Genomic DNA, 25,054 nt, shown 5'->3' with positions numbered 1-25,054 from the left:
ATATAGAGAAAGCAGCCACAGTCTCTCTGCAGATTCTCATTATTTTGAGGTTTTACCTATGTGGGGAAATGGCTACATCCGTCCTGCTTGCACACAAACTCCCAGTCCGCCTCCGCACTCCCCACCGAACAAACTTTATTAAAAGTCTATTAGGGTAGCATGACCTCCAATAACTACACTGGATTATTCCTCCACACAAGGCCTGGGCAGCACTGTACTATGCGTGTGGCTATTTACCTCTTAAGGGAGTAAAAGCAGAACACTGGTTAACACCACACGCAGACACACATAACTGGGAGACATGTCCTGGTTAACCATAACTCCTTTCTATTTATCATGTCATCATGGGAGATTCTCTAGACTGGTCACCAAACTGAAAGATCTGGATTTCTGCTGTCAAGCTCAATTAAATCTTTAACTTTACAAATCAGACAAAAGACAAACAGGACATGTTACAAGTGAAAGAAACTCTTATTGTCCCACTGTGACGTACTCAGCATGACAAACAAGCCGTATTACTCAGCAAAGGCAAACTTGACAGCACTAAGTTAACACCATGGGAGCTACAGTCTATAAAACTTTATTTTAAACTGCATCGAGGCCCACAGGTAGTTCAGAGCAGGATAAAGAGAGGGTACTCGGTTTCTCTGAGGAGATCGTTTTGAAAATATTAGGCTGCCCAAGCATTCTCAGTCAAATTACGAGAGGTTAGCAGGTTAAAACAAGGCACACTTTGTTGGATTAGCCTATACAATAGGCCGTCTGTGTGTATGTTTGACTATAACAGTGAAAAAGCTGCCAAGACGTTGCTGGTTCTGTTCCCAATGGGACTATAAATGAAACTGAAGTAAATCAGTATTACAACACACACACATCCAGACTTTTAGATCAAATACTGGCATACACAACCAAAACTGTTTCTCTTTCTCTCTCTCACTCCCTCTCACACACACACACACTTTTTTATTCCATTACAGACACAGAAAAAGAAAACATAAATACGTGCATGTGCGTGTGTTGTGTGTTCACACGTGTGTCTGGACTGCTGGGTCTCCTCAGCAATTTGTAATGTTTTTGTCAAATAGTGTAACAGACGACACACACACACACACAGATACAGACTATATATATCTTCTGCTATTTCAATAATCTGTGACCTGAGAGTTTATAAGACTCAATAGTCTGGCCTCTGGAATGGCTGTCTGGATTTTAACTTCATATACACACATACACACACAGTCACAGCTCCCCTGCTATAGTCCTTAGAGCAAACTTCTGTTTAAATGTGTGTGAGTGTATGCAGCATACCATGTGTGTGTGGTCACGTCTAAGAAAGGTTTTTTAAAAATGGATGTCTCTCTCTCTCTCTCTCTCACCCAATCACTGATGATGTCAACTTAACCTAATTTTGCAGTGAGCAATTTGTGGTCAACAGCTATCTGTGGTGTCTATGTGTAGGAACATGTGTGAAAAATCTAATTTATAACTTCAGGGATAAATCACACAACTGTCATGAGGGAGAACTGTTTAATGCAGGAGTATAGAAAACACACACACATACACACACTGTGAGGAGTGTGTGTAATTAATTATTGTAAAACTGGCTGCCAGGAAACAGTGGCTGGCAATGAGAAAAGATCCTTATGGATCACACACTTGTACAAAAAGGAAAAACATATGTCAACATGCAAAATCGAGTATTTAAAACTTTATTTAAAAAGGAAAGGGCGGAAGAGAGTAACACATATGTAAAAAAAAAAAAAAAACACATACATTAATATGAACAAACAACAATCTATCACATTCATTCAATTTTCCAATATGGATTAATCAACTAAACAATTACATCTCACTGAATTCTACATGATCAGGATTGATGATATTAAAAAGCATTGTAATAAAGACATTAAAAGATCAGTTCCACCATTTGCATCTAATCATCGGCATTTTTCAGATTAATAATCATTATTAAAAGACTCCAATCTCATTAGGTCTTAATTGAGTTCCTCTATGCACATCAACTAAGCACCACACAAAGCAAATATTTTACACACGCACACACACACGTATTACAATCACCAAATGTACTGTTGCTGCATAAGAACAAACAGAATAAACAATAAATCAATGTTTTTCTGGTGAAATAGCCTGAAATGGAATTCTTCAAACTAAAAAGAGACATTTTACACTATGATGTAAGTATTAAATCACAGCCTTAATACCGAAAGGAAACACTCTCAGAGCATACAGCAACACACAATATATCATACACACGCAAAGGGAAAACACATCAAAAGTGTCTGATAAATAATTGAAGGGTGTCCTCAAAATCCAAGAAGTATTGTAGTAGAAAGGTGTCTTTTTTAAAGGCTTTTTGAAATAAAGAGCAAAAAAGACAAATTACTGCATGAAAGTGAAGACAGATAAAATGATTCTACTTGTTAAACCTGCAGCTGTAGATAATAAATGCAATTAGCCACTTAATGCATAAATACCTATTGTACTTTGGTCTGATGATTACACACAGCTGAAGGACCGAAAACTGGATGTACCAAATTCTCCTAAAACTACCATTTTACAAAGTAACCTGATACTTCTCAAGTTCAAAACATAAGCTCTGACTTTTTATGCTTGTGTTCAAAGGCAGAATGATTGAGTCTGTCTGAGGATATTGATTTACTGTGAAACAATCAGAAACAGTTTAGCCTGGCACACCGAGGGCACACTCAGATAGCAAACACTGACTGGAACAGTCAAAAAGCCAGAAACAGTCCGGCGTCACACACTGAGGACACAAATGCTGCACTCTTTTCCAAAGCTGCACAGCAAAGCTGTATCTTATGCTTGTCGTGTGGATTTTTCTACCTGCAGTTGCTGAATTTTAGAAATAATCTGCAGTTCAGCTGTGGCAACAGACTTATTTACACTTGTTTTAGGATTGGAATACTTTACATATAAAGATGTTTCCTTTCATCCCACCACACTGCTGTCAAAGTGATGATTTTCCTGTCCTGGCCTTTGTCAAAGTACATTTGTACTTGTTAAAGCACCATCAAAAAACCCAGTTAAGTGTGCAGTGTGTGGCCACAAAACCAGGTTTCCCCAGCAGAAACCCAGCTGTATTAACCAGATTTCCCTCAATGCCTTTCTCCTGTCTCTTTTACAAGGCTTCTGGGAAATCAGGCTACCACAGAGGACCGATAATAACCAGGTTAGTAGGATGTGTGTAAACACAGTTTTAGTTTGTTGAGGAGCAGCAAATGCTTCACACAGAAGGACTGAGTAAACAAGGAAAGTTGAGAGCTTGAGAGACCGAAGTGCGGAAATGCACAGACTTTTACATACTTGATGAAAAAAAAAGAGAGCACCGCATGAATAGAAAAAAACACGATCACACCTGAGCACCCCCCTTCCTACTTGCTGCTCTTCACTCTTATTTGCGACGCACTGCCATTTCTCCTACTGATGTGAAAGCGTGGGAGGAGGTAGAAATGTGTGTGTGTTTGTGTAGCGGGGACCCGACAACTTCCTCTCGACTTCCTGTGATCAGAGCTCGGGGGTTGCTGGGGGACAACCAGCAACCCAACCAATTACATACACGCTCAAACAGGGTTTAGCATTAAGATTTGAGTGAAGGCAGAGTGAATGATAAATAAATGTAGAGGTAAACACATTTAAGTGAAGCAGTTTAAATATTGACATTTTCTTGTAATGATATTATTTACAGCACATAAAAGTATATACTGCATTTGTATGATGTCATCTATTGTACACTATCCTTAATATAGTTATTGTCAGCTCTAGGAAAGAAATTTTAACTCTGTACACCACACACAAATGTGTGTCCAAAACACACAAATACACAACAGTTGCTGAACACACACATCTTATCACATAGAACAAAAAAAGGGGAAGGAGGTGGCAGCGCTGCCCAATATTTCACAATAAAAGCTGAGATTCAATCACTTCCTCTCACTGTGTTAAGATATGCACACGCTAAGTATTTGTGTATTTCTGTAAGTTTTCAAATATGACGGAGAGGGACAAAGATGTCAAAAGTGTAAAGATTTTCTGCGCCAATTTGGGTTTTCTCACACACTTACTTCTGGGAGCCAATGTGTTCAGTCCTACAAACACAGACAAAAACATGGACATGAAGGACACAGAGACAGTTTAGAAAGCCTTGGGGCTCAGTCTGAGCTTTCATTTCCTCTGTCCTGCATAACAAATGACACACACACACACACACACACACAGGATGGTTATGAGACTTTTTGCCTGCCCAGAGACACTACAGAGTTAGACAATTAGCTCGTTGCAATACTAGCTCCATTCTGCACTGAAACAATCAAGAACCTTTTCAACAAGGCAAACTGAACAATGATCATGCTGCCTGTGAGGAAAATTAACTTCTGTAGAAACATTACAGCAATAACAAAAAAGGAATTTTAAAATAGTAACAAGGGTGCACAATTATGGCTAATGACAATGCCCAGAGTGGAATGATAATCATGCATCAGTGACCACCAAAAAGTAGACCAAAAGCAGCTAATGAGGAGTTTTCAAGCAAATCACTATGCATTCACTTCACAGTGTTTGGGCTAAAAAGGCAATACCTGAAGCTTTGACTTTCTATGAGTTATAGAAGATATGAGTATTTTTAGTGGAGCTGAATTGTCAGAAAAAGTCTGAAGGTGTCTAAAAAATTTTATAAAGTGTCAACTTTTTGTTTTAACCTCAGGCTATCGTTCTTTCTACAAAAGCAGGTGTCACATTTTTCACAAGGTGGATACCTCAGGAAACTCAAAGGAAAATCCTACTCTTTCACTCTTGGAAGCGATAAAAGTTATTTTCCTAATTAATGCTGCTACTTTGTCGCCCAGTGTTACAGTGATGGAAAAGGTTTGCAGGGAGAAGGAAAAAAAAAAAAGGTCCATGGGTTTTTGTGAGTTCACATCCATCTCTCCTGTTGCAGCCACACATTGCTTTTTCTCAGTCGCTTTCATCCTTCCTCTCCTCACACATGCACCCACAAACACACACACACACACACAAATGTGAGCTTTCCTCTGCTAGGGGAAGTTTCAGGTCGTTGCGACATCATGGTTTGAGATAACAGCTCCTCAACACACAATCACACACTAATGGACACACACACACACACAGAAGCTGTAGCAACCTTTTGCTAAGTATATTAAAAACTGATATAAACAAACATAACAAATTATGATTTCTATCAAAGCAATGAGGTATAGTTGCTCATTTTGGAGTTTCCCATTCAGACCCAACATGTCTAACCTACAACCAACATAAAAATACTGTGATTTTTGCTTTTCCAACTTTTGCTTTTCAGGGAGTTATCCGTTATGCTCTTTGGATTTTAAATTGCTGTATCTGTGAATGACTTCACATTACAGCACATGAGAACAAGCTAATGTGAGTTTTCAAAACATAAAATAGACTTGTGTTGTCAAGTATTACCTCCTCACCCAAGTAGCTGTAGTAACAAAGAAAGTCTCTGAGGCACCATAAACCCACTGTGCTAAAGATCTTAAAATTTGCAGGCTTCTTTGAGTTTCTGTTTAATTGCTCATTATTGTAAGAGAGCGTGTTGAATGTGTCTTCACTGAAAACTGTAATGAATTGGCAGAAACATGTAGACTTAGACTCAAGATTATATTATCAATGCAATGAAAAGCAATGTATCGAATGAAACGCCTGACAGTAGCTCAATACTATACACATTACAGCATACACCTATTATCTGGCAAACACATCAAAGACATTTAGTTAACCTAACATGATTTGGTCACTATACATCATCAGCAGCAACACCTGCTTATACACAAAGGTGACGGTAATGTACAATGACCTGATTTGATCTAATTTTGTATTCTCAACAGGAGAAACTGAAATCGATTGTCTGTGATTATCTGTGCTGTGGTGCTCTGGATGATTTTTTTGGAGGAAAGAAAGGCAGAGGCTTTGTAAGTGGAATGACAGTGGCAATTATTCAGGGAGCGTAGCCTTGACAAGGGTCTTCTGACTGAAATATCGACAGAATGGTATTGACCATTAATCGTGTATTGTGGAGCAGGCGTTGGCATCCTCTTTGCAATGCACTCTAGATAATAACTAAAAAAAAAAAAAAAAAAAAAAAAGGACAAGCTACGCCATGTAAAAAGAGCCCTTATGAACACCTACTGTGGAAATCCACTTTGACCTCAGTCAGGTTTTTACATACTTCTGACGTAAAGGTAGACAAAGCATTACACCAAACTGGTTTAATGGGTTAAACATGCACAGTTGATAATCTGTAGAGACACAGATGCGTGACAACTATAAATATAGGTGAGACATCCGGCTGTACTTAATACAAAGAGCACAATGACACATAGCTTTCAGCTGTGTGACCTTTTTTAAGAAAGGTCAACCCAGCCCTTCATGTGCATCTGTACCTATTCTTTTACTGTAACTTTACCTGTCAAATGAAGTAATTATGATTACTACGTTAAGAGATAGTGGCGTGCAATGTCAGCTATTTTAAAAAAGCCAGAAGATAACTCTGAAGAAAAGAAAAAAAATCTGTGAATCAGAGGATTGGGCAATCCTTGATTCCTAAAGGCACTTGCAGAGTTCTTGATCACACCAAGGGAGGTCTTTTGCTGATATCGTGACTGCCATCATGCACTAGTTATCAACATGCCAGGCCTCAAAAAAAATGACGTGGCCACATTTGAAAGAGATGAAGCTCAACACACCCTATCATGTCTGTTCTGTCAAGACTTATCAGCCTCTTTAAAATGCGTGCTGAAGATAAGTCATGCAACCTCAACTAGATCAGGACACCTTAAGTAGGTCAGAGATTCAGGTGTGGATCAGTAATAAGAACACAGGTATGTAATCTTTAGTTCTCACACCCATCTAACTGCTGGTACACCCTTAAAAATCCTCATACATACACACAAATACAAGCATGGACGCGCACAAACACAGTTTAGTGCTTAAACCTATCTAGCTGTTACTACACCCGAAATCCTTTCATCTCTTATTTTAAACCCAGCTCCTCCCTCTGTCTTTCCATTCTTTTCATCTCTTTTTATTCTTCTCCCTAATCTCTCTCTGATCTATGCCGCTGATGAATGACACAAAAAAACAGCATACTCTCAGTGCACTGCCAAGATTTATTAAATTTTCAATTTCTACAACAATTGACAGCTAAAACTGTCGTTTGCACGCTCAAAACTTTTTTGTAGCCCTGGGGCCAAATGACAGAAAATGTATTGTATAAAGTCCCATTGGGCATCAATAGGGAAATTAGGCAATGACTCCAATTAACTGTTCCTCTCTAACAGCCTTTTGGTTCAATCATTACCTGTTGTCTATATGTAATGTTTAAAACTGCACCATTATGCTCCAGGCTGATATACACAGAAAGGAGTAATGGCCACAAGGTAGCCTGTCTGACATCAGACTTAATACCCTCACTTTTTTAAGTGTTAAGGTTAAGGACAAGGGACAATATAAACTTATCCACTCATTCAAACTTTCCAAACAGAAATTACATGTTTCTGGATACTGATTTACAGATCACTAACTGTGGGAGAGAGACAGATAGTTAGGGGGACGGATGGATGAATACGTGTATGTACAGAGAGACAGAGAAAAGGAGAAAGTGAGACATTAACATACAAGAGGAGACAGAGGAAGATTTAGAAAGGGTCTGAAAGGGAAAGGATGAGGAGACAGAAAAAGGACGAGATGTGAATTCATTGCCTTAAAAGCAGCTCTGAGTCAAACACTGTGATAAGAATCAAACAGCACACGCACATGCACGAACACACACGTGCACCCACACGATCTGTGAATCTATGCTTTGAACCTCTTTGGACAGATAAGCAGATAAAAAGTGCTCAATTACTGTTCAATTGTAGTGTGTGTGTGTGTGTGTGTGTGTGTGTGTGTGTGTGTGTGTGTATATGTGTGTGTGTGTGTGTGTGTGTGTGTGTGTGTGTGAGAATGTGTGAAAGTGTCAAAGACCAGGAAAAAGAATGCCAGTAAGAGACAGAAGCAGGGATGAGATTCTTTCCACCTATGTGTCATTTCCTCCCCCTCGCCTGCTCTCTCTAAATGCACTACCTCTTCTTACTCTCTCCCATAATTACACTGTAACAAGACTTTCTATTACTTTCTCTCCTTCTCTATCATCCTGCCATTCATGGCACATATCCCTGGAGCAATAAATTCAACTATCCTCCATAAAAGAAAACAGATTAGTGTTCCAAAAAACTTAACAACAAATTCATTGTTGATTTCTGGATATGTGACTCAGTGTCACTACCTGATCGCACCTCATGATCACCTGTCTGAACCACTTCTTCTAAAACACAAAGGCCATTGACGTACTCAGTGACATAATACAGGTCAAAGTAAAAGTACAATTGCTAAAAAGCTGGTTCCTAACCGATAGGTCAAAACACCTCGAAGAGGTCACAAGATAAAACCCAAGGCTGGCAGGATGATTATTAACAAGAAAGCATAGAAAACTGAACACAAAGGTTTATTTTAAAGAGCTTATTGGACGTATGATCCTGTAGATGGATGGACTAGTTACAGATGGATTACTTACAGGAACAAAACATACAGATATAAAAATCTATGATGTCTTGTTTTGTCTGAAATAAGGGGGGAAAAAATCTAATATATGTTCAGTTTAAAATTAATATACATGCCTATAAAGAATTAACTGACTACCAAAATTATGTAATTCCAACATTTTTTTACATTCATAATGTAGAACGTTCTGCCCAGACGTGTTTTTCTATTCCCTAGAAATTTGTCACAGGTTTATTAGGACAAGGCAGCATTAAAGAGCACCAGTCAAGGGTAACAGGGCAGTGTGGCACAGTGACTAAAGCATCGTTCAACAAGAAGGCCAAGTTATCTCCCCTATGGATGCAAGAACCCGCCTTGCTAAAATGTCCTTGAGCAACACACCAAATCCCCACTAGTCCCAAGGGTGCTGTTCTGTAGCAGAGGCTGCAATCTAAGTGGGAGATGAAAAGAGAAATTTCACTACAGGGGATCAGTGGAATGGCATAAAAAAGCCTGTGAGCTAAAGTCACCAAAGTTCCACGCCTCACCTCACCACAAAACACTCTGGTGGCAAATTATCTGCCTCCCACTCCTTCTGTCTATGTGGCACTCTTTTCTCCTGCTGCCGTCGTCTTTCCTCTTTCTCTCCTCCTGTCCTATTATGGATATAGCAACAGTGTTGCTGTCATGACGACTAAAGGTTTGATTCACCGTCTGTCCCTGTCTGAATGTGCACATGTGCATGTGTGTGTGTGTTAGATAGCAGATAAGAGCCATATATAAACAGCACTTGAAAGCAGAAATGTAAATGTTTAGAAGTCACTGCAGAACACAGACCATATCAAGATACCAGAGAGAGCAAGACTGAAAGAGAGAAAGAGAGAGAGACAGACAGAGAGAGAGAGAGAGAGAGAGAGAGAGAGAGAGAGTTCACACCAGGAGAACTAGCAGGAGACTTATGTCAAGACTAAAGCCTGATTCCAGTCATCAATAAAGCTTAGTGGAATTTACCATCTCAAAGCTGCACATCGAAAACCTTTAATGTATTGCTGTATTTAAGAGAATGCATCTACTTTTAAAAAAGGTTGGACTAGTTGGATGCATCACCTGTGTAGCTCAGTCACTTTGGGGTTTAATGGCCCATCATATCACTTTTTAGTGATAATTAATACTCACAGATGCTGCCAAAATTACATCTGAGTATTACAAGTGAGAGTCAAAGTATTCAAGCACTGCTGTAGTTCTCTGGTCAACCATCACCTCCATCCAACAAACTTCCTTTTGAAATCAAGTGAAGTTTGTCCCAACTTTTGTTTGCATTATATAGACAACTGTCCAACTTTGCAACACATACGTGACTGCTCTTAATTGTCCCATACCCAAGTTGGTATGTTTGCTGAATTCCTGAAGTTGCCAAATTCAGTCAAAACTGATTCGACATGTAAAACTGAATTCACCTAAGCTGCGCATTGTAAAATCTGTTCTCTCAAAAGCCTGATTTTTAGCTCTGGACTCCTCTAAGCAGCATACGTACCGGAATATCAAGCTCTGTCACTGATTTTGTGAGTTAGTAGTCAATTCTATGAGGAACAATGCCACTAAAAAGTTCTTAACATGCTTCCACACATCCTTCCTGAGTTTCATAATGAACAGGAACTGATTCAGACAGTAATATTTTTTTTTATGTACTTGATTTTATTGCTGAGGTATTTTTGGAATGAGGGTGTATGTTTATTTCCCTGAATTGCTGAGACATGACACCTTAGTCTAATTGGCTTTTTTTAAACTTGCAAATGTTTTTAACTTCAGATCCAACAGTCAAAGTGAAGCTGTAAACAAGATTCATTAATCAAACGTGACAGGTTTCGTATGATAACGTCAATGGTTTCAGATTTTGTACGGCAGCCAAAAGTGGGTGTAAAGTATGTGCATGTCTGTCTGTGTGCATGTCTTTTAGTGTGTATATGTGTGTACATGATTGCATGAATGTGTTTTTCTTTTTGTAAGTGTATGCTTAAATTTTTTAATATTGAATTTACATGCTTATTTGAGTGTACATGTAAGTGTGTGCATTGTTGCACGTGTGTGTGTGTGTGTGTGTGTGTCTGTGTGTGTATGTGTGTATGTCCAAGTGAGTGAGTGATTGTTAGCAGAAGCTCGTTAACCTCAGAAGTCATTACCACAGTCCTGAGGTTTACGCCAATTAGACAAAATAAACGACAAGCAAAAAACAAACACACAAATGAAAAACAAGAGAAAGAAAGTGATTAGTGGGAAAAATTTAAATAATCATTTTCACCAATTTGAGAATGATACAAAAAACACATTTAAATGACGCTACAGTGTTAAAAAGCAGTTACAGAAAACAAAGCAATTATTGAAGTAAAAATAAAAAGTTATCATTGGAGTAAAATATTGCATTAGACTCAACAAATAGATCTAGTACCACAAAGCCGGTTTCAGACATGAAGTCTATAGAATGTCAGGAGGATCAGGTTCTGACATTCTCTGGAGTTTCCCTTTTAGACATGTAACCAACATCGGGAGACAGTCCGTGTGAGATGCGTTCTCACTTGTGAAGAAATAGTCTGTGTAATTGGGCAAGAGGTGGTTGGACACTTCGAGTAGTGGGTGGGACATGACGCCAAAACAATGCTGCGAAAGTGTTTTGCTTTGTAATCTGGTCGTATACCACAGAATCTTGTCCTGTTCCTTGTATTAGTTTGACGATTTCCAGGTCTGCCCTTATTGACAGAAGTGCACAAATTTCATTGTCTTTCCAGTTGGACATTGTTGTTGTTGTGTTTGTATGAATGAATGAGTTCTCCACCTTCGTTTTTTTGTATTTGCCCGGTTTTGCAGCAGTCGCAGGAAATGGACGTCATCAAGCAATACGCCCACTCACTCATGGTGAATCCTCCAGAGTATTACCTCCTTTATTCACAAATGAGCTCGGGTGGAGATAATCCGGACTTTGCACTAAGGAGCTGGCTGGGTAAAGTGCGGGTAATGTCAGGGCCAACAGACTTGGGTATTTGCATTCAAACATACACCCACCACAGAGAAAGTCTGGAAAATGTCTGAATTCCAGTGCATGTCTGAAAGGGGGCTCAAATCATGCAGGTAAAAAAAGCTGCGAAATAGGTGGACAGATAAAAAGAAAGAAAAGCATTATTATCAAAGCCAAAAGGAGAGAAACAAAATAACAGGAGACAAAATAAGACCAGAAGAAAGAACTGTGACCATGTATGTGTGAGTGTGAGAGTCAGAGTGTCTTTGACATCACTGCTCCTATGTAGTCTTTTTTTCCCCCTCAAGACATTTTGTTTTTACAGCTTCACTCTAGGCAGACCAGACCACTTACACACAACTCATACACGCAAATACACATTTTCACATTCTCTCTCTCTCTCTCTCTCTCTCTTTCATACACACATACACACACACACACACACACACACACACACACACACACACACACACACACACACACATTCCTATACACAGATCCCTAAAGGGGCCTTTTTCCAAGTCAGGCCATATGGTGCAGACAGGCGCACGGAAACAATTCTCTAATAACAACACACACTCTACGCTTAGAAACCTACCACACATACACATACACGCACACACTCACACATACAGATTTTCTCTGTCCTCCTCGCTCTTGCTTGGTTACACACCCACCCACCCACACCCACACCCACACACACCAGACAGCTAAACCTGCTGGATGAATTGCTGCCTTGTTTAGTAATGCACTAATGGCAAGGAACCTGCCACAGAGATTACCACACACACACACACACACACACACACACACACACACACACACACACACACACACACACACACACACACACACACACACACACATTCAAACACTCACATAAACATGCAGAGGCTCAGAATTAGGCATTCCAGGGCACTTATCCATTAGAGACGTTAGTTATTTTTCCTGGTCTAAAAGTAAGTATTCTAATTAATATTCCAACAGAGGTGGTTGTAAATCAACTCCATTAAGCAGTCAAGGCAGATGTTCTGCAAAAAATAAAATAAAATAAAACTCTATGGGACCACAGAACAGAGCGTAACCAGTTGTACTGGATGATGTGTAGGCTAATATGCGACTTGTCTGGCATCGAACAGCAGCAGAATTAACAATGAAAATTGTCAATACCTGACTGCTCTGCTCACAACACTGCAAACAGCTAACTGTGCAAGATAAGTGCCCGTGAGCACTTTCTCTAATTAGCCCCAGCTTGTACCTCTCACTTATTACATACATTTAAATCACAGTGATAACTCTATGGATAGTGCAAAAAGCAGGACATGGTGACTATTTCTAAATCCTTAGTGACTAAGCCAAACTCAGCTAAATCCTCAGAGACTCTTTTAGGCCTCCAGATTCAGAAACAGTTTAGTTTGGTTCTGGAAAAATATACTTTAGTACTTTTCTTGGGTGTGATGATTTCTGCTCCACAAAATCAAAGATGGTGAGAGGAATTATGTCATTGTTCAAAAGAGGAATTTCTAAAAATATTTTGAGCAGATTTTATTTGCTACAAGCAGTATCCTCAGCAAGTTCACTTTTTTCCATCAAAAAGACACTGGAACACTGCCCTTGATGTGAGCACAGCAAGCACAAATGACATTATTTTCCCCTTGCCACCTTTGTTTTTGTAGAGAATAAACTATCATACCTGAGAAATAGACTAAAATAACAATTTTCCAGGACAAAACTGATTTGATTTTGAATCCACAGGCCTAGAGGAGTCTATAAGGATTTGGGAATTGCCCTCTGAATTCGGGTGACTGTTGTCAAACATCTCTAAGGATTGAGAAAAAGACGTCATGTACTGCTTTTTGAGGTATCTGGAGAGTTTAACACTATGACTCAATTTAATGTAATACATTTTGTTGAGTCTTGTGGACTGCTATCAGCCCTTTAAAGACTTACTGAGTGATTGACACAATTCAGCCTCTCAGAGGACTAAGAAATACAAGCAAAAAAGGTGATGCCATCACCCAAACAATAAGAAGTAACCCAACAGCGAAGCAAAGAGTCAAAAAACTTAACATGACTAACAGCAGCAGTCCTGAAGAAGATCCCAAACTAAACAAAGCACATACAGCTCCTTATTAAGTCTGTGCTTGGATCATAACACTGTGATGATAATACATTTACTCACTCATCTCTGTCCCTTTCTTCTACTCTCACCTCAATTCAGTGCTGTTTTCTTGGCATTGCTATCAGTATGGTATTTTGCCAACACTGGAAATAATTAAAAGTTAAAAAAAAAATAATAATTGTAAATCTTATCCAACCTTTAGTATTGTTTTCTCTGACAGTAGTTAAATCCATTTCTCTTCCAAAATCTCAGTACCTTTTCCTAATGCAGGCAGAGAAACAGCATGTCCCCCTAACAATGTGATACTTCTCTCGTTCCATAACTGACTATTGGCTCTGAAAGGATTCGGGAGTCATATTCAACAGTGTTTGTTATTGCAGTCAAAGATATCCGGGGGACTCAAAGTATCTGAAGACAAAAACATCCGTTTTCCAGGTCGACTTACTCAGCACTGATTCGTTAGGACCAAATAAGTGACACGTGTGAGATGAGATGCAGTGGAAGCTGAGCAACACTGACTCAGTTAACGCTAAACAGAACTTCCTATGAAAAGAACCAACAAGGAAACACATTCCCATATATACAAGTTAGAGATCCAAATACTGCTGCAACAATTACGTTAATACCAGTAACACTGGAATAGTGAAAGAAAATATACAGATGTCTGAGATCATAAACACTAGGAGACACATTTATACAGTTATACACATGCTGCAATTTGCATGTTCACTATACATTTAAACTTAAAAACACACACTCCTTAACAAGTAAAAACAACTGTCATGGTAAATCATGTTTTCAAAAATGTAATAAAGTACACAAAAGAATGTTAATGTTAATGGCATTTTTAATGCCAAGTCGCTCCAGCAAGTCAAACATCACAACATATGCTTTGAAAATATTCAACATCTCTCTTGTTCCTGTTGGCAATGTGTAATTTTTCTTCCTGTTTATCTCTGATGACAATTTTGTGCCCACATTGTTCCACACACCAGCATTCCCTCTGCACTGGCTTTGGCAACACAGTCAAACAAACACAGTGAAACCCAGTGCAACATGGTGACTGAGTTGGTTGCCTTTGGCTTTACTGGGCACCTGGACCTGAAAAAAAAAAAAAAAAAACTACGAGTTGGAACTATCTGTCAGCCCCCAGCTACTTTGTTTTTATTGTTCTGGCAAGTTGTTCTGCTGCTGCCAGGCACCCTGGCTGCTTTAGCTGGTCGCGCAGGAAACTAGCTGCAGAACCACCACTAGCCGCAAGCCTGTCAGCTCTCAGCAGCTCTGTCTTTATCGTCTCGGGTAGCGGGGCTCGCGCTGCTCAATTGGCAGCAGCACTATCAGCAGCACCCCAAGCTGCAGCCTTTATTTGTTACATTTCGCACCATTCAATCCAACAAAATGGTATAAAAAAATACAAGGTGACCCATCAAAGCCACTGTTTATGTAAAGCTGTTAGTTCAAGCTTTGTATTTCATGTTGGAGTACTTAAGTGAAAGGTAAAAATTGCTAAAGTACAGCGATACAGAGATGTAAAACTACTTCTGCGAAAAAGAAAGTCGCCCCTAAGACAAACACATGGCAAAAATATGAGCAAAGTACTGCTTTTAAAAAGATTTAAAGAAAATCACAGTATGACTTTTTCTCAATATGAGCAGCCACATTTAAGCTGAATTGGCAAAACTTTCTGTAACTCAGACAAAGCTGCGACTGCAGAGATTTTTCCTTCCAGACATACCCGCAGCAGCACACAGCTGTATAGATCACCAGCATATGGATTAAATAAATAGTCTGCACAGAGCTTGTTAACACTTGCTCACTTGACTACACCACACAGTTGTAGCCAATCTGAACAAAAAACACACACCCACATTTGCACACCCAGATGAAGGCACAAACACTGGCAGCATGCACACATGTGCGCACACACACACACGCACACAAGCACAATTGTAGGTAAATGGGTGGGGCACGAGTTATTGTGGAAACAAGTAGCGACACATATGCTGCTCCAAGAGCTTGGAAAGCAAACACAAACATGCACACAGACAAATCTATATTCAGTGGGGGAAAGTTTTTGATAAGCACTAAGTGGCATGTGTGTTAGCAATTACATTACCTCCATCTGGTGATGTACTAACAGGCTCGAGCATGTGTGTGTGTGTTTGCGTGATAATGTGATAATCATAATCACACCTTACCAGTTTTCCTATCAGCACTTAACTATGTAAGTGTCTCGTGTACATAGACCTACACACATACACTCAGAAAGGTCCATAGGCTTAAATACAACAGATGTCTGTGCTTCACAGAGAGAGAGAGAAAGAGAGGGGGAGAGAGAGTGTATCAGTCTTGAAGTTTAATACGTTGGAATAATAACATTAAAAAACTGAACCACTAAGTGGGGTCTGGTCTCTCTCTCCCTCCCTCCCTCCCTCCCTTCAGCTACAGTATGTGGTCAGTTGTTAATCTAAACTGATTAATGGATTTCAACCCCAATTCTGCTACAAACTCAGAAACGGGAAGAGTGGTAGATGCTTTTCAAACTAGGTTGGGTCTATTGCCCTGTTTTGCCCAGTTACCGTGCTTAATCTTATTATTGGATTTTGACCCCAGACAAGCTAGGAAAAAAATTATTAAAAAAGAACCCTGAAATCAGTGGTGAAACATTATCACACTGAGCAGTTTTCAGTTTTGGTTCTGTGTCCCCACAGACATGGCACCAGTGGATATGGGCCACACATTGTGTCTGTGCAACCTTTCTAAACACTCTCCTATACGAATACAGAAAGAGTTAATGTTTTCTAAAATCAATACTATCCACTACACAATTTTTCCCTTCATCAGAGTTGACATTCCACTGAGTCAGCAAAGTAGCTTAACTTAATCAGGTTATGCTGTAGGACATAATATGTGCTGGAAGCTAATATGAATTAGCTCCTGCAACAATATAATTTTTATCAACCTCGCAACAAATCAGAAACCAAGTAGGGTTGCCAATTATGAGGCACATGTTGAGAATGAGTTCCAGTTAGCCTTACTGGGGCTAACCTTGGGACACATGCTTGCCAAAGTGAAGACATTTTTGGGCAGAGAAAACAAGCTACAAGTTGAACATTAGACAATGTTTACAGCTCATCCTTAGACTGCAGAAAATGTTGAGGTTGTGACACAACCAGCCAACACTCTGTTCTTGGTCACTGTCAGGCCATCATTGAACGTTTGTCACCCTAATTTAAGTTTTTTCCCCACACCACTGGCATCAATTGGATGCCAATCAGCAGCTTTTCAGCTGATCTAGCATGCTGTATCTACGGCAGTCCCTTCAGCTAGAGAGACCATCCCGATCGGCTGTTCAGCTTAGCTAGTCAGTGCACAAGCGGCACCTCAATGATCAGCTAATCAATGCAGTGTAGACAGTGACATAAAAGAGCTCTATGTGGTGTCACATTGATTTAAAGCACGACTAAGGACAAACTAAAAAGAACCCAAAATCAAATAAACACGAAAAGTCAATAAAATAATAGTAACGATGCAACACAGTCCACTGCTTCATTTTGTTATTATGAAACAAGGAGGAAAACGCATACTCTAAACAGAGACTCCTACAAAGAATCAGACACACATATCTGTCACTTAGATTTTTGATTGATTCTGTGTCCTTTAAACAAAATGATCATTAACATGCTAACAAATTAAGTCATTAATTGTGATGACAGCTGGTGACATATCCTTTATTAAACTGCACAATTAATAAGGTTTAATTTGAATTAATTAGAATAATAGCTGTTTGGGACAGTTTGGGACAATAAGAAACACTTCCTGTGTGTGTGTGTGTGTGTGTGTGTGTGTGTGTGTGTGTGTGTGTGTGTGTGTATCCGCATGTGTGGGTTAGAAAATTGATGCAGCCTATACAGAATGTTAAATGGGTATTGTTTTATTTATTTTTATTTTTTTTAACACACACACACACACACACACACACACACACACACACACACACACACACACAACACACAACCCTAATAATGACAAAAAATTATAAAAGAATTAATTGCGGCACATCCTGTTCTAAAGTTATGGGCAGATTAGATCCACGCGCACCCAATAAAACACCATTTTGACTCATTTTGTGGAAGTAGGTCAACGGGTAACTTTCACACAATCTAGTCACCTGAGTTCTACTGTGACTTTTGGTGGCTATGTGTATGACAAAAAACAGGGGGATGCACTGAGAAAAACAGAGGAGAGACAGATCTGCTGACAGGCAAGGGGGAAAACACATAGAGATTCACTGTCTCATAGGAGCACAAACTCATTTGTGGGCCACTACAACAGAAATAAATAAACTTCTGAATGTCTTGGTAAGGTCTGTGTGTAGCATGAGAGTTGCTTGTGTGCCTAAATGAATTGTCTCCACTCAACATTCCCCAGTTTGCTAAAAAAAAAAAAGAAATCTGACTTGTACTAGCACATCAAAGACTAAATAATACCAATACACACACACACACGCGCGCACACACACACACACACACAGATGTGTACATACATGGATGAAGTCATGCAAATATGCACATGCAAAGAAACAGTTGGACACACAAACAGACCGCAGCTAAAAGCATCAGGCAGCTCAAAGCATCAGGCAGCTCAAAGCAATCCACCCTGCTGAATAACATCACCAAGCAAAGCCACCATACCACATAATGAAAAACTTACATAAACACACACACACACACACGCACACTTGTGCACAAAAGTTCTCATACATCACATACCCAGCGTACTTATCCAACCATATACAAGCATGTTTTTTCTCTAATCTATGTCTATGCATACAGAAACAATACTGAAAATAACAGACATCCATTAAAACACAGCAAACTCACATACACAGATTACATTTATTAACCTCCTAGTATTTGCTCTTAAATAGTCATTTCAACCAAGTGCACAGAAAAAAAGGGCCTGCCCACACCCTCCCTCAGTTTAGCCTTATACATATTTTAAGCTGTATTTCATCATATTTTTAGAACTTATCTACTAATACCCCTAGATGATTAGAGTCAATCACTCAGATAGTTTTTAAATCTCTGGACAGTTTTTCCAGTTTTTGAGTTTGGTAAAAAAAAAAAAGAAAAAAAGAAAGTAAAACCTGTTGAGACACCGAGAAAAAACTTAAATTGTGTGAAAAAGAGAAAGTAAAGACAGAGTGTTTAGTAACACACGTGTAGAAGAATAATACAGTGTGTGCGTGTGTGTGTGTGTGTGTGTATGTGTATGTGTGTGTGTACAGCTGATGACTGAGAAAAAAAATGAAAACACAACTAATATATTTTGTATTCTACCGTGTGTGTATGTGTGTGCATTTTAAATACAACTGAACCTCTAGTGGGATTAAATTGCATCACACCACTATATGAAGTAAAGGATTGTTCCATATACAGTACAGAACAGATGCAATAAATTGACCCTCGCATTCGCACATAAACACAGGTGCTTTGATGCAAACAGTATCTAAACAGAATCAATATTATATCGACACCGCTCTAATTACAATGTGCCTTACACCACAAACCAATGTAGCTTTGTACTCACATTTACATAATAACCTCACCTGTATTTACATGTATTTTCTGCAGTACAATTACCTGCATGTGTGTGAGATCCTACCTTAATGCATGCAGCAATGCAAACAGAAGCCTGTAACTGTAAACACACTGACCTTGTGTTCTCTCTAAATTAATAACTACATTTAATTACTAGGAACACTACTGTCCAGTTACACGTCATCATACTGCTAATTGCAGGCTCACTATCACAACTCTACAAAGCAGGTTGGCTTCTGCAATAAATGTGCTCCACTGCCATTATCTGCATATAGTTCTGGTGCAAAAGTAGAGCATTAACACAATTTGCAAGGCAACATTAAAACAGTCATGGCAGAAAGATTAAGTTAACAAGACACAGCTGCTAACAATTACTTATATATTTTGCTCTAAGTACATATGATCCTATCCAGCCGAATAAACAACTGACAAAGTTGCTACCACTAAACTTTAGTTAGTGTATTGAACTAATGAGCTCAGCTAATGAGGTTTACCGAACCGGAGGGCAACAAAATAGGCATGATGGAGGAGCAGGTAATCTTTTGCTAAGAGTCAATCGCCCTAAAATGTCAAAAACGTTCTTCAGCACCCTAAAGGCAGCTAAACCTTAACATCTCAGCATATGTGTAGCCTGCTGATGCACTGTCACTTCCTCCAGCAGTAATGACTAAGAGCAGTTTTTCATTCTGCTTCTCATAGCACTACGGCTCTGCTTAACTGCATTTTATCACCAGTTATTTAGTCACATTAACCTTCCCTCTGTACTTATTCAATCTGAAGGAAATAATACTAAACTACTGTGCCGACAGGTTGAGCTTTATGAACCAGGGATGCTGATCAAAACTTTTTTCCTTCATTCCTTCATGACTTTCTGTGCTCAAAATCCCGTATTTAAGCACGACACAAGATAATCACAATAAATAAAGGGCTTGCAGTGTAGTATTAATGACCTATGGTGATTTTATAATTTGCATAAATTTGAGTAAAAATAAAGCTACTTAGGCAGAATGACTAGCGTATGTGTGTATGTGATAAGAGGAAAAGTATGATAAATAGGAATTGGTTGTGAATAATAGTATTAAATCAGAATAACTACTTTATAAAATATATTAAAGATAAAAAGAAAATGACCTTAGCTAGTGCTTTATAACATTACAATTACGTATCATAATTAATTTGAACACATGAAAATAATTATTCACGTTACTAAAATAATAAAAACAAACTGGATAGATTTAAACACGTATGTGTCCTACCTCTGCTAATCATCAGGCTATAACAGCATCATAGCTGACTCCTGGCCTTGGCATCAGCTCTGTGAAGAGGCTCGATTCGACTCTGTGCCGCAACGGTCTGTCCAGCAGCACAGCGGCTACAGGCCCTCTGTACTCCACACAGTAATGGGAAGCAGAAACCAGGTGTCAGGCCCACACTAATATCCCTCCATTTTCTTTATCGGGTCCACATAACTCCACGCGGGTCCATGAACTAAACTTTGCTTCTTAAGTTTAAGAAGAAACTCCATGAAGCATATTTGAATGAGTATGTTTTAGATCCATATATATTGTACTTTGCAGGCTGCACTTCTTGCTCCCCTGGCTTTTGTTTAAATGTTTTCAGCTCTGGTTTAGGCTCTCAGTCACGGTTGTCAGAGTCCAGCATCACCTTGACAACCTGGAAAATGGCAGAAAGACAAATAACATTAGAAATGAACAAATTCACATTGCTGGAACTTTTTTGGCTTTAGACATTTTACCCCGTATTTAACATTTACAGGAAACCATTTCATCCAGATTTCCAAAATGACTGGCTGATCAAAAATATTCAGTGCCCCTCTAAAACCCCAGCCAGTCAAACTCTCTAATGTAGCAATTTTATTTTATCACCAGACTTGACAGTTGGCAAAACCTTCCACATGTGAAGAGTGTTTTAAAATCCCCAGATGAAGTTAAAACACTGACAATTTATTGTAAAAGGCCCAAATATGTTTTTTTAAGAGAAAGCATCAATCGTGTTTAAAAACTGTGACCCATCCACCTTTTTAGTATCACTTAATGAGCAAGGCCATGTTCAAAGGAATTAAATTCAAAGTAAAAACTCACATGCATGTGTAGAAATTTGTGTGCGTATGGAAAGGTACTACTGTATTTATAAAACCAATGGAAATGTACATAATCAATAAACTGGTGCCAATTTGGTGACAACTAATGAAAGCAGCTATTGTAATAACAACATTTGGAAGTCATTCAAATTAGCAAAGCATTACAAACTGTAGTGGTGGCACCAAAATTACACCTCTCTCCCTCTATCCGCAATATTATTCATTCTATTTCAATATTGATCCTTTTATGAATCAGAACCAAACAGTCACAGATGAGCAATTACAAGGTATTAGTAAATAAAATATGGGATTGCATATCGAATTTCAAGTGGTTGTTAGCGGCTGTGGCTGACAATTTATTTGGTCATTCTAGCGTTAAATGTCAGACTTTCCGAATCTCGGTTCCCCCTTTTGTTGCCCCAACCACAAAAGTCACCCCACCCTCTCTGTTTGTACCACTGCTCTCACTCTTTCTCGCTCTCCCTCTCGCTCTCTCTCTGCCAGCCCTTCTTCTTTCCATGCATCATGCCTCTGTCTCTCGCTCTCTCTCCACCACAAATCTAAATCTGAGTCTGTATTTATACAAAGCTTAGTTCTTGGGTAAGTCTGACTTGTTTGTGCGCACATCAGTGGTGGATAAGATACAAGTCTATCATCTATATTTGGAACTTGTTTCTTGCTCACTTATAAAGGCACTGTTTTATCACCTTTGTTATTTTGAGGCTGTGCATTTGAACCTTTCTTGTCTTTCTTTGGACTTTTGAAGTTGTTCTCCAGACTGCCAGTTTAAATGTAAGTAAATAAGTTTGAGAGCAAATGACAAATGGATGCAGAAGCAGGGCTTTCATATCCCAGGGTACCTGTTCAGTGGTTTAAAACGGTCCCGAGAGAACCTGACCACTTCCACATGCACTTTTTTTGTTTGACTATAGTGATAAAAAATAAACACAATCTAAAACGGGTATCTGTTGTTTGGAAAGGGAAAACAAGAAATGGTTAGCGTGAAAAGTAAAGCACATTATGAGTCACTACTGAAATTCTGAGTCATTTTAAAGATCCTCCCATCTTAAAGCTGTAATGTATATGAGTGCAGAAATATGTTTTTCAAAAAAGTGGATTATGATTTCCAGGTAGACATTTAAAATAAAGGCATCACCAGGTAAACCCATACTTCCTTAATATGATATTAAAAAGCCCTAATTGAGAACATATGTGATTTCTCAGCTTTAAGTAGACAAATATTTTTTAAATCCCCAGCTTAAGAGGACTAAATTCACACACAAACACCAAAATCATGCTACAAGCTGTAAAAATTGTGAAATTACACTCTACAGGAGCGAAACACACGCGCGCACACACACCCGCGGATACACTCCCCCTCTTCCGGCAGTTATATGATTGACCACATAATAGCATTAGCTATTAGAGCTGAAAGTAAGAACTCCTCTTCAAATATTCACTAATCAGTCGTACTCACAACAGGAAAAGAAAACAGAGGAAAAAATGCCTTTTTGTTAAAGAGTGAGTGTGACTAAATATTTTTTCCCCTCAGGAACTCTGACTCAGTCGAGCTGCTGCTTACTCATTTACTAAATCGCTGTTTTCTCTTGCCCTTCTGTTTTTCTCCTTATCCATTTCTCATTCTCCTTTCTTTACTTATCCACTGTGACTTATCTCATTTATTTTATTCCTTTCTTTTTTCTTACTATTATAGCTCCCACATGCATATCTCATGTCCATCAGCTTTAAAGTCTCCATCTCACTTTTCCTCCCCTCTCTCTGCTCCATCTCTGTCTTTCCCATCAATGCATCACTGAGCTCTGTCATATTCTTCTTCATATGCTTCTTCTGTCTGTTTTTCCAACTGTCACTGTGGCTGAGACCCCCCCCCCCAACACACATACACACACAGCTGCAACTCTCCCCACCACCACAACCGCTGCCCCCCAGCGTCCAACCCCCTTCATGAACGTGTGTGGTCCGGTCCGGCTATAGACCGTTACACTGTCCCAGACAGGTTGGACTGCGCCACTAGTCGGCAGACGAGGGGGGCTGGGAGAAGGTGGAGAGCGGGGGGTTCCTAGGGAATGTTTGTTTTTCTGTTTCCAATTTGGTCCAGCCCGAGGAACTCCACACTCCGCTCTGTCTCAAACACACCATTCATGACGGCCTGACGTACATGATTACACACAAATACCCACTCACTAACTCCCTCACTCGCGCACAAACATGTATGCATGTAACCACACATGCCAGACCTCACTGCCACCTAAATACACACTGCACATACACACACCATTTTTTATTTTCATTCTCAATAACTGTTAATTATTACAACACAAGTCCTTTAATTTATCTATGCTCTCATTTTTTATTGTTTTCTGATTTGTTATTGCTAATGCCGTTTCAAATGACATGGTAGTCAAAGTAATTATGCTTGTTTCTTCCTCTTTTTCAGAATTTTTTTCCCCGTGTCCCAAGAAAATGATTGTCTTTGAAAGACTTTTTTGATGTGTTTCACTGCATTTTAAAATCTTATGTAGACAGAGTTGGGTTCCATGTTCAACCAATTAAAGCACAGAGGGTACATTGTTTCAGACTCAACTCAACTTTTCCAGCTGAAATTAATTATTTTAGTCAGTTTTGTTGTTGGGGTTGCACATAAAAAAATGCTGATCTTTGCATGTAGTAATTAAACTCTATCTTGTACCAATACAAACAAAGCATGGGAAACAGACAAGCGGTCTTTTCTGATGCCTTTTCGGGTTGTTTTTGGATGTCACGTAGACTGAGTTTAATTCCACATTGCCATCAATTCCACATCAGACAGGAAACCACATAGTTTTATATTCAATAGCTGCAAATGAAAATGTTTTGATTGTTTGTATTTTATATTCACAAAGCGTGATGTCCGTAAGTTCTAAGACATATTTAAAACAGATGTAACATTGGACAACACGATCATACAGGCAGGATTGGCAAGCAGGTTTTTTTGTTTTTCTGTATAAACATAAACAGTATAAACTGTACCTTCAACCAATCACAGCACAGATATGAAATATTTTACTGTAAATCCAAACTAGCTCCATTTGAAAATAAGATGATATTGCTCATTCATTGCCACATCTGAACAGAGTTATTGTTTTGGGTGTGCCTGCTGTGCTTCTGTTCCAAATACATAAAGCAGCTAGGGGGATGTTAGAAATTAAGAATACATGTGTATATGCTGTGCGTGTTTGATTTTAAAATCATCTGAAAGTTCTTTCTTGAGTGTCACTGTTTTTATGTTTTACAAAATAAAAATATGATCACTATAGTGATGTTACATCTCAACTATATTTGTCCTAGAGCAACAAACCCAACAGAAACAGGAGATAATCACCTTGTTCCTCTTTAAAAACTTTAATATCTTCCCAAAAAATGCATCAGTACATGTTGTAACATCATTGAAGAATTTCTCTCTAACTTTATCAAATCTATTGTTGACATGACACAGATACTGCTTCAGCTGTCATTGGTTTAACAGTTTGTTTTGTAATATAAAGCTAACAATTCGTCAAATAATTGATTCGTTTTAGGAAAACAATGCAAGCAAAAATGTCAGCAGTGCACTAGTTGTAGCA

The 25,054-nt window shown here is 38.9% G+C and overlaps 1 protein-coding gene across 5 annotated transcripts in view; it reads right to left on the bottom strand.

Annotated features, from left to right (window-relative positions):
- The window catches only part of trps1 (trichorhinophalangeal syndrome I), a 109,076-nt gene that overhangs the window by 70,069 nt on the left and 13,953 nt on the right, over positions 1-25,054 (bottom strand). For all 5 annotated transcript variants that reach the window (XM_067499682.1, XM_067499674.1, XM_067499688.1 and 2 more), the window contains exon 2: positions 20,587-21,004. In XM_067499682.1, the coding sequence (XP_067355783.1) occupies positions 20,587-20,599 (13 nt within the window). In that variant the 5' untranslated portion in view covers positions 20,600-21,004. The remainder of the gene's footprint in view (positions 1-20,586; positions 21,005-25,054) is intronic.

The sequence above is a fragment of the Channa argus genome, chromosome 1, assembly GCF_033026475.1.
Source record: "Channa argus isolate prfri chromosome 1, Channa argus male v1.0, whole genome shotgun sequence".
Classification (NCBI taxonomy): Eukaryota; Metazoa; Chordata; class Actinopteri; order Anabantiformes; family Channidae; genus Channa; species Channa argus.
Note: the sequence above shows the minus strand (reverse complement) of the source record. Positions and strands in the feature narration are given on the sequence as shown.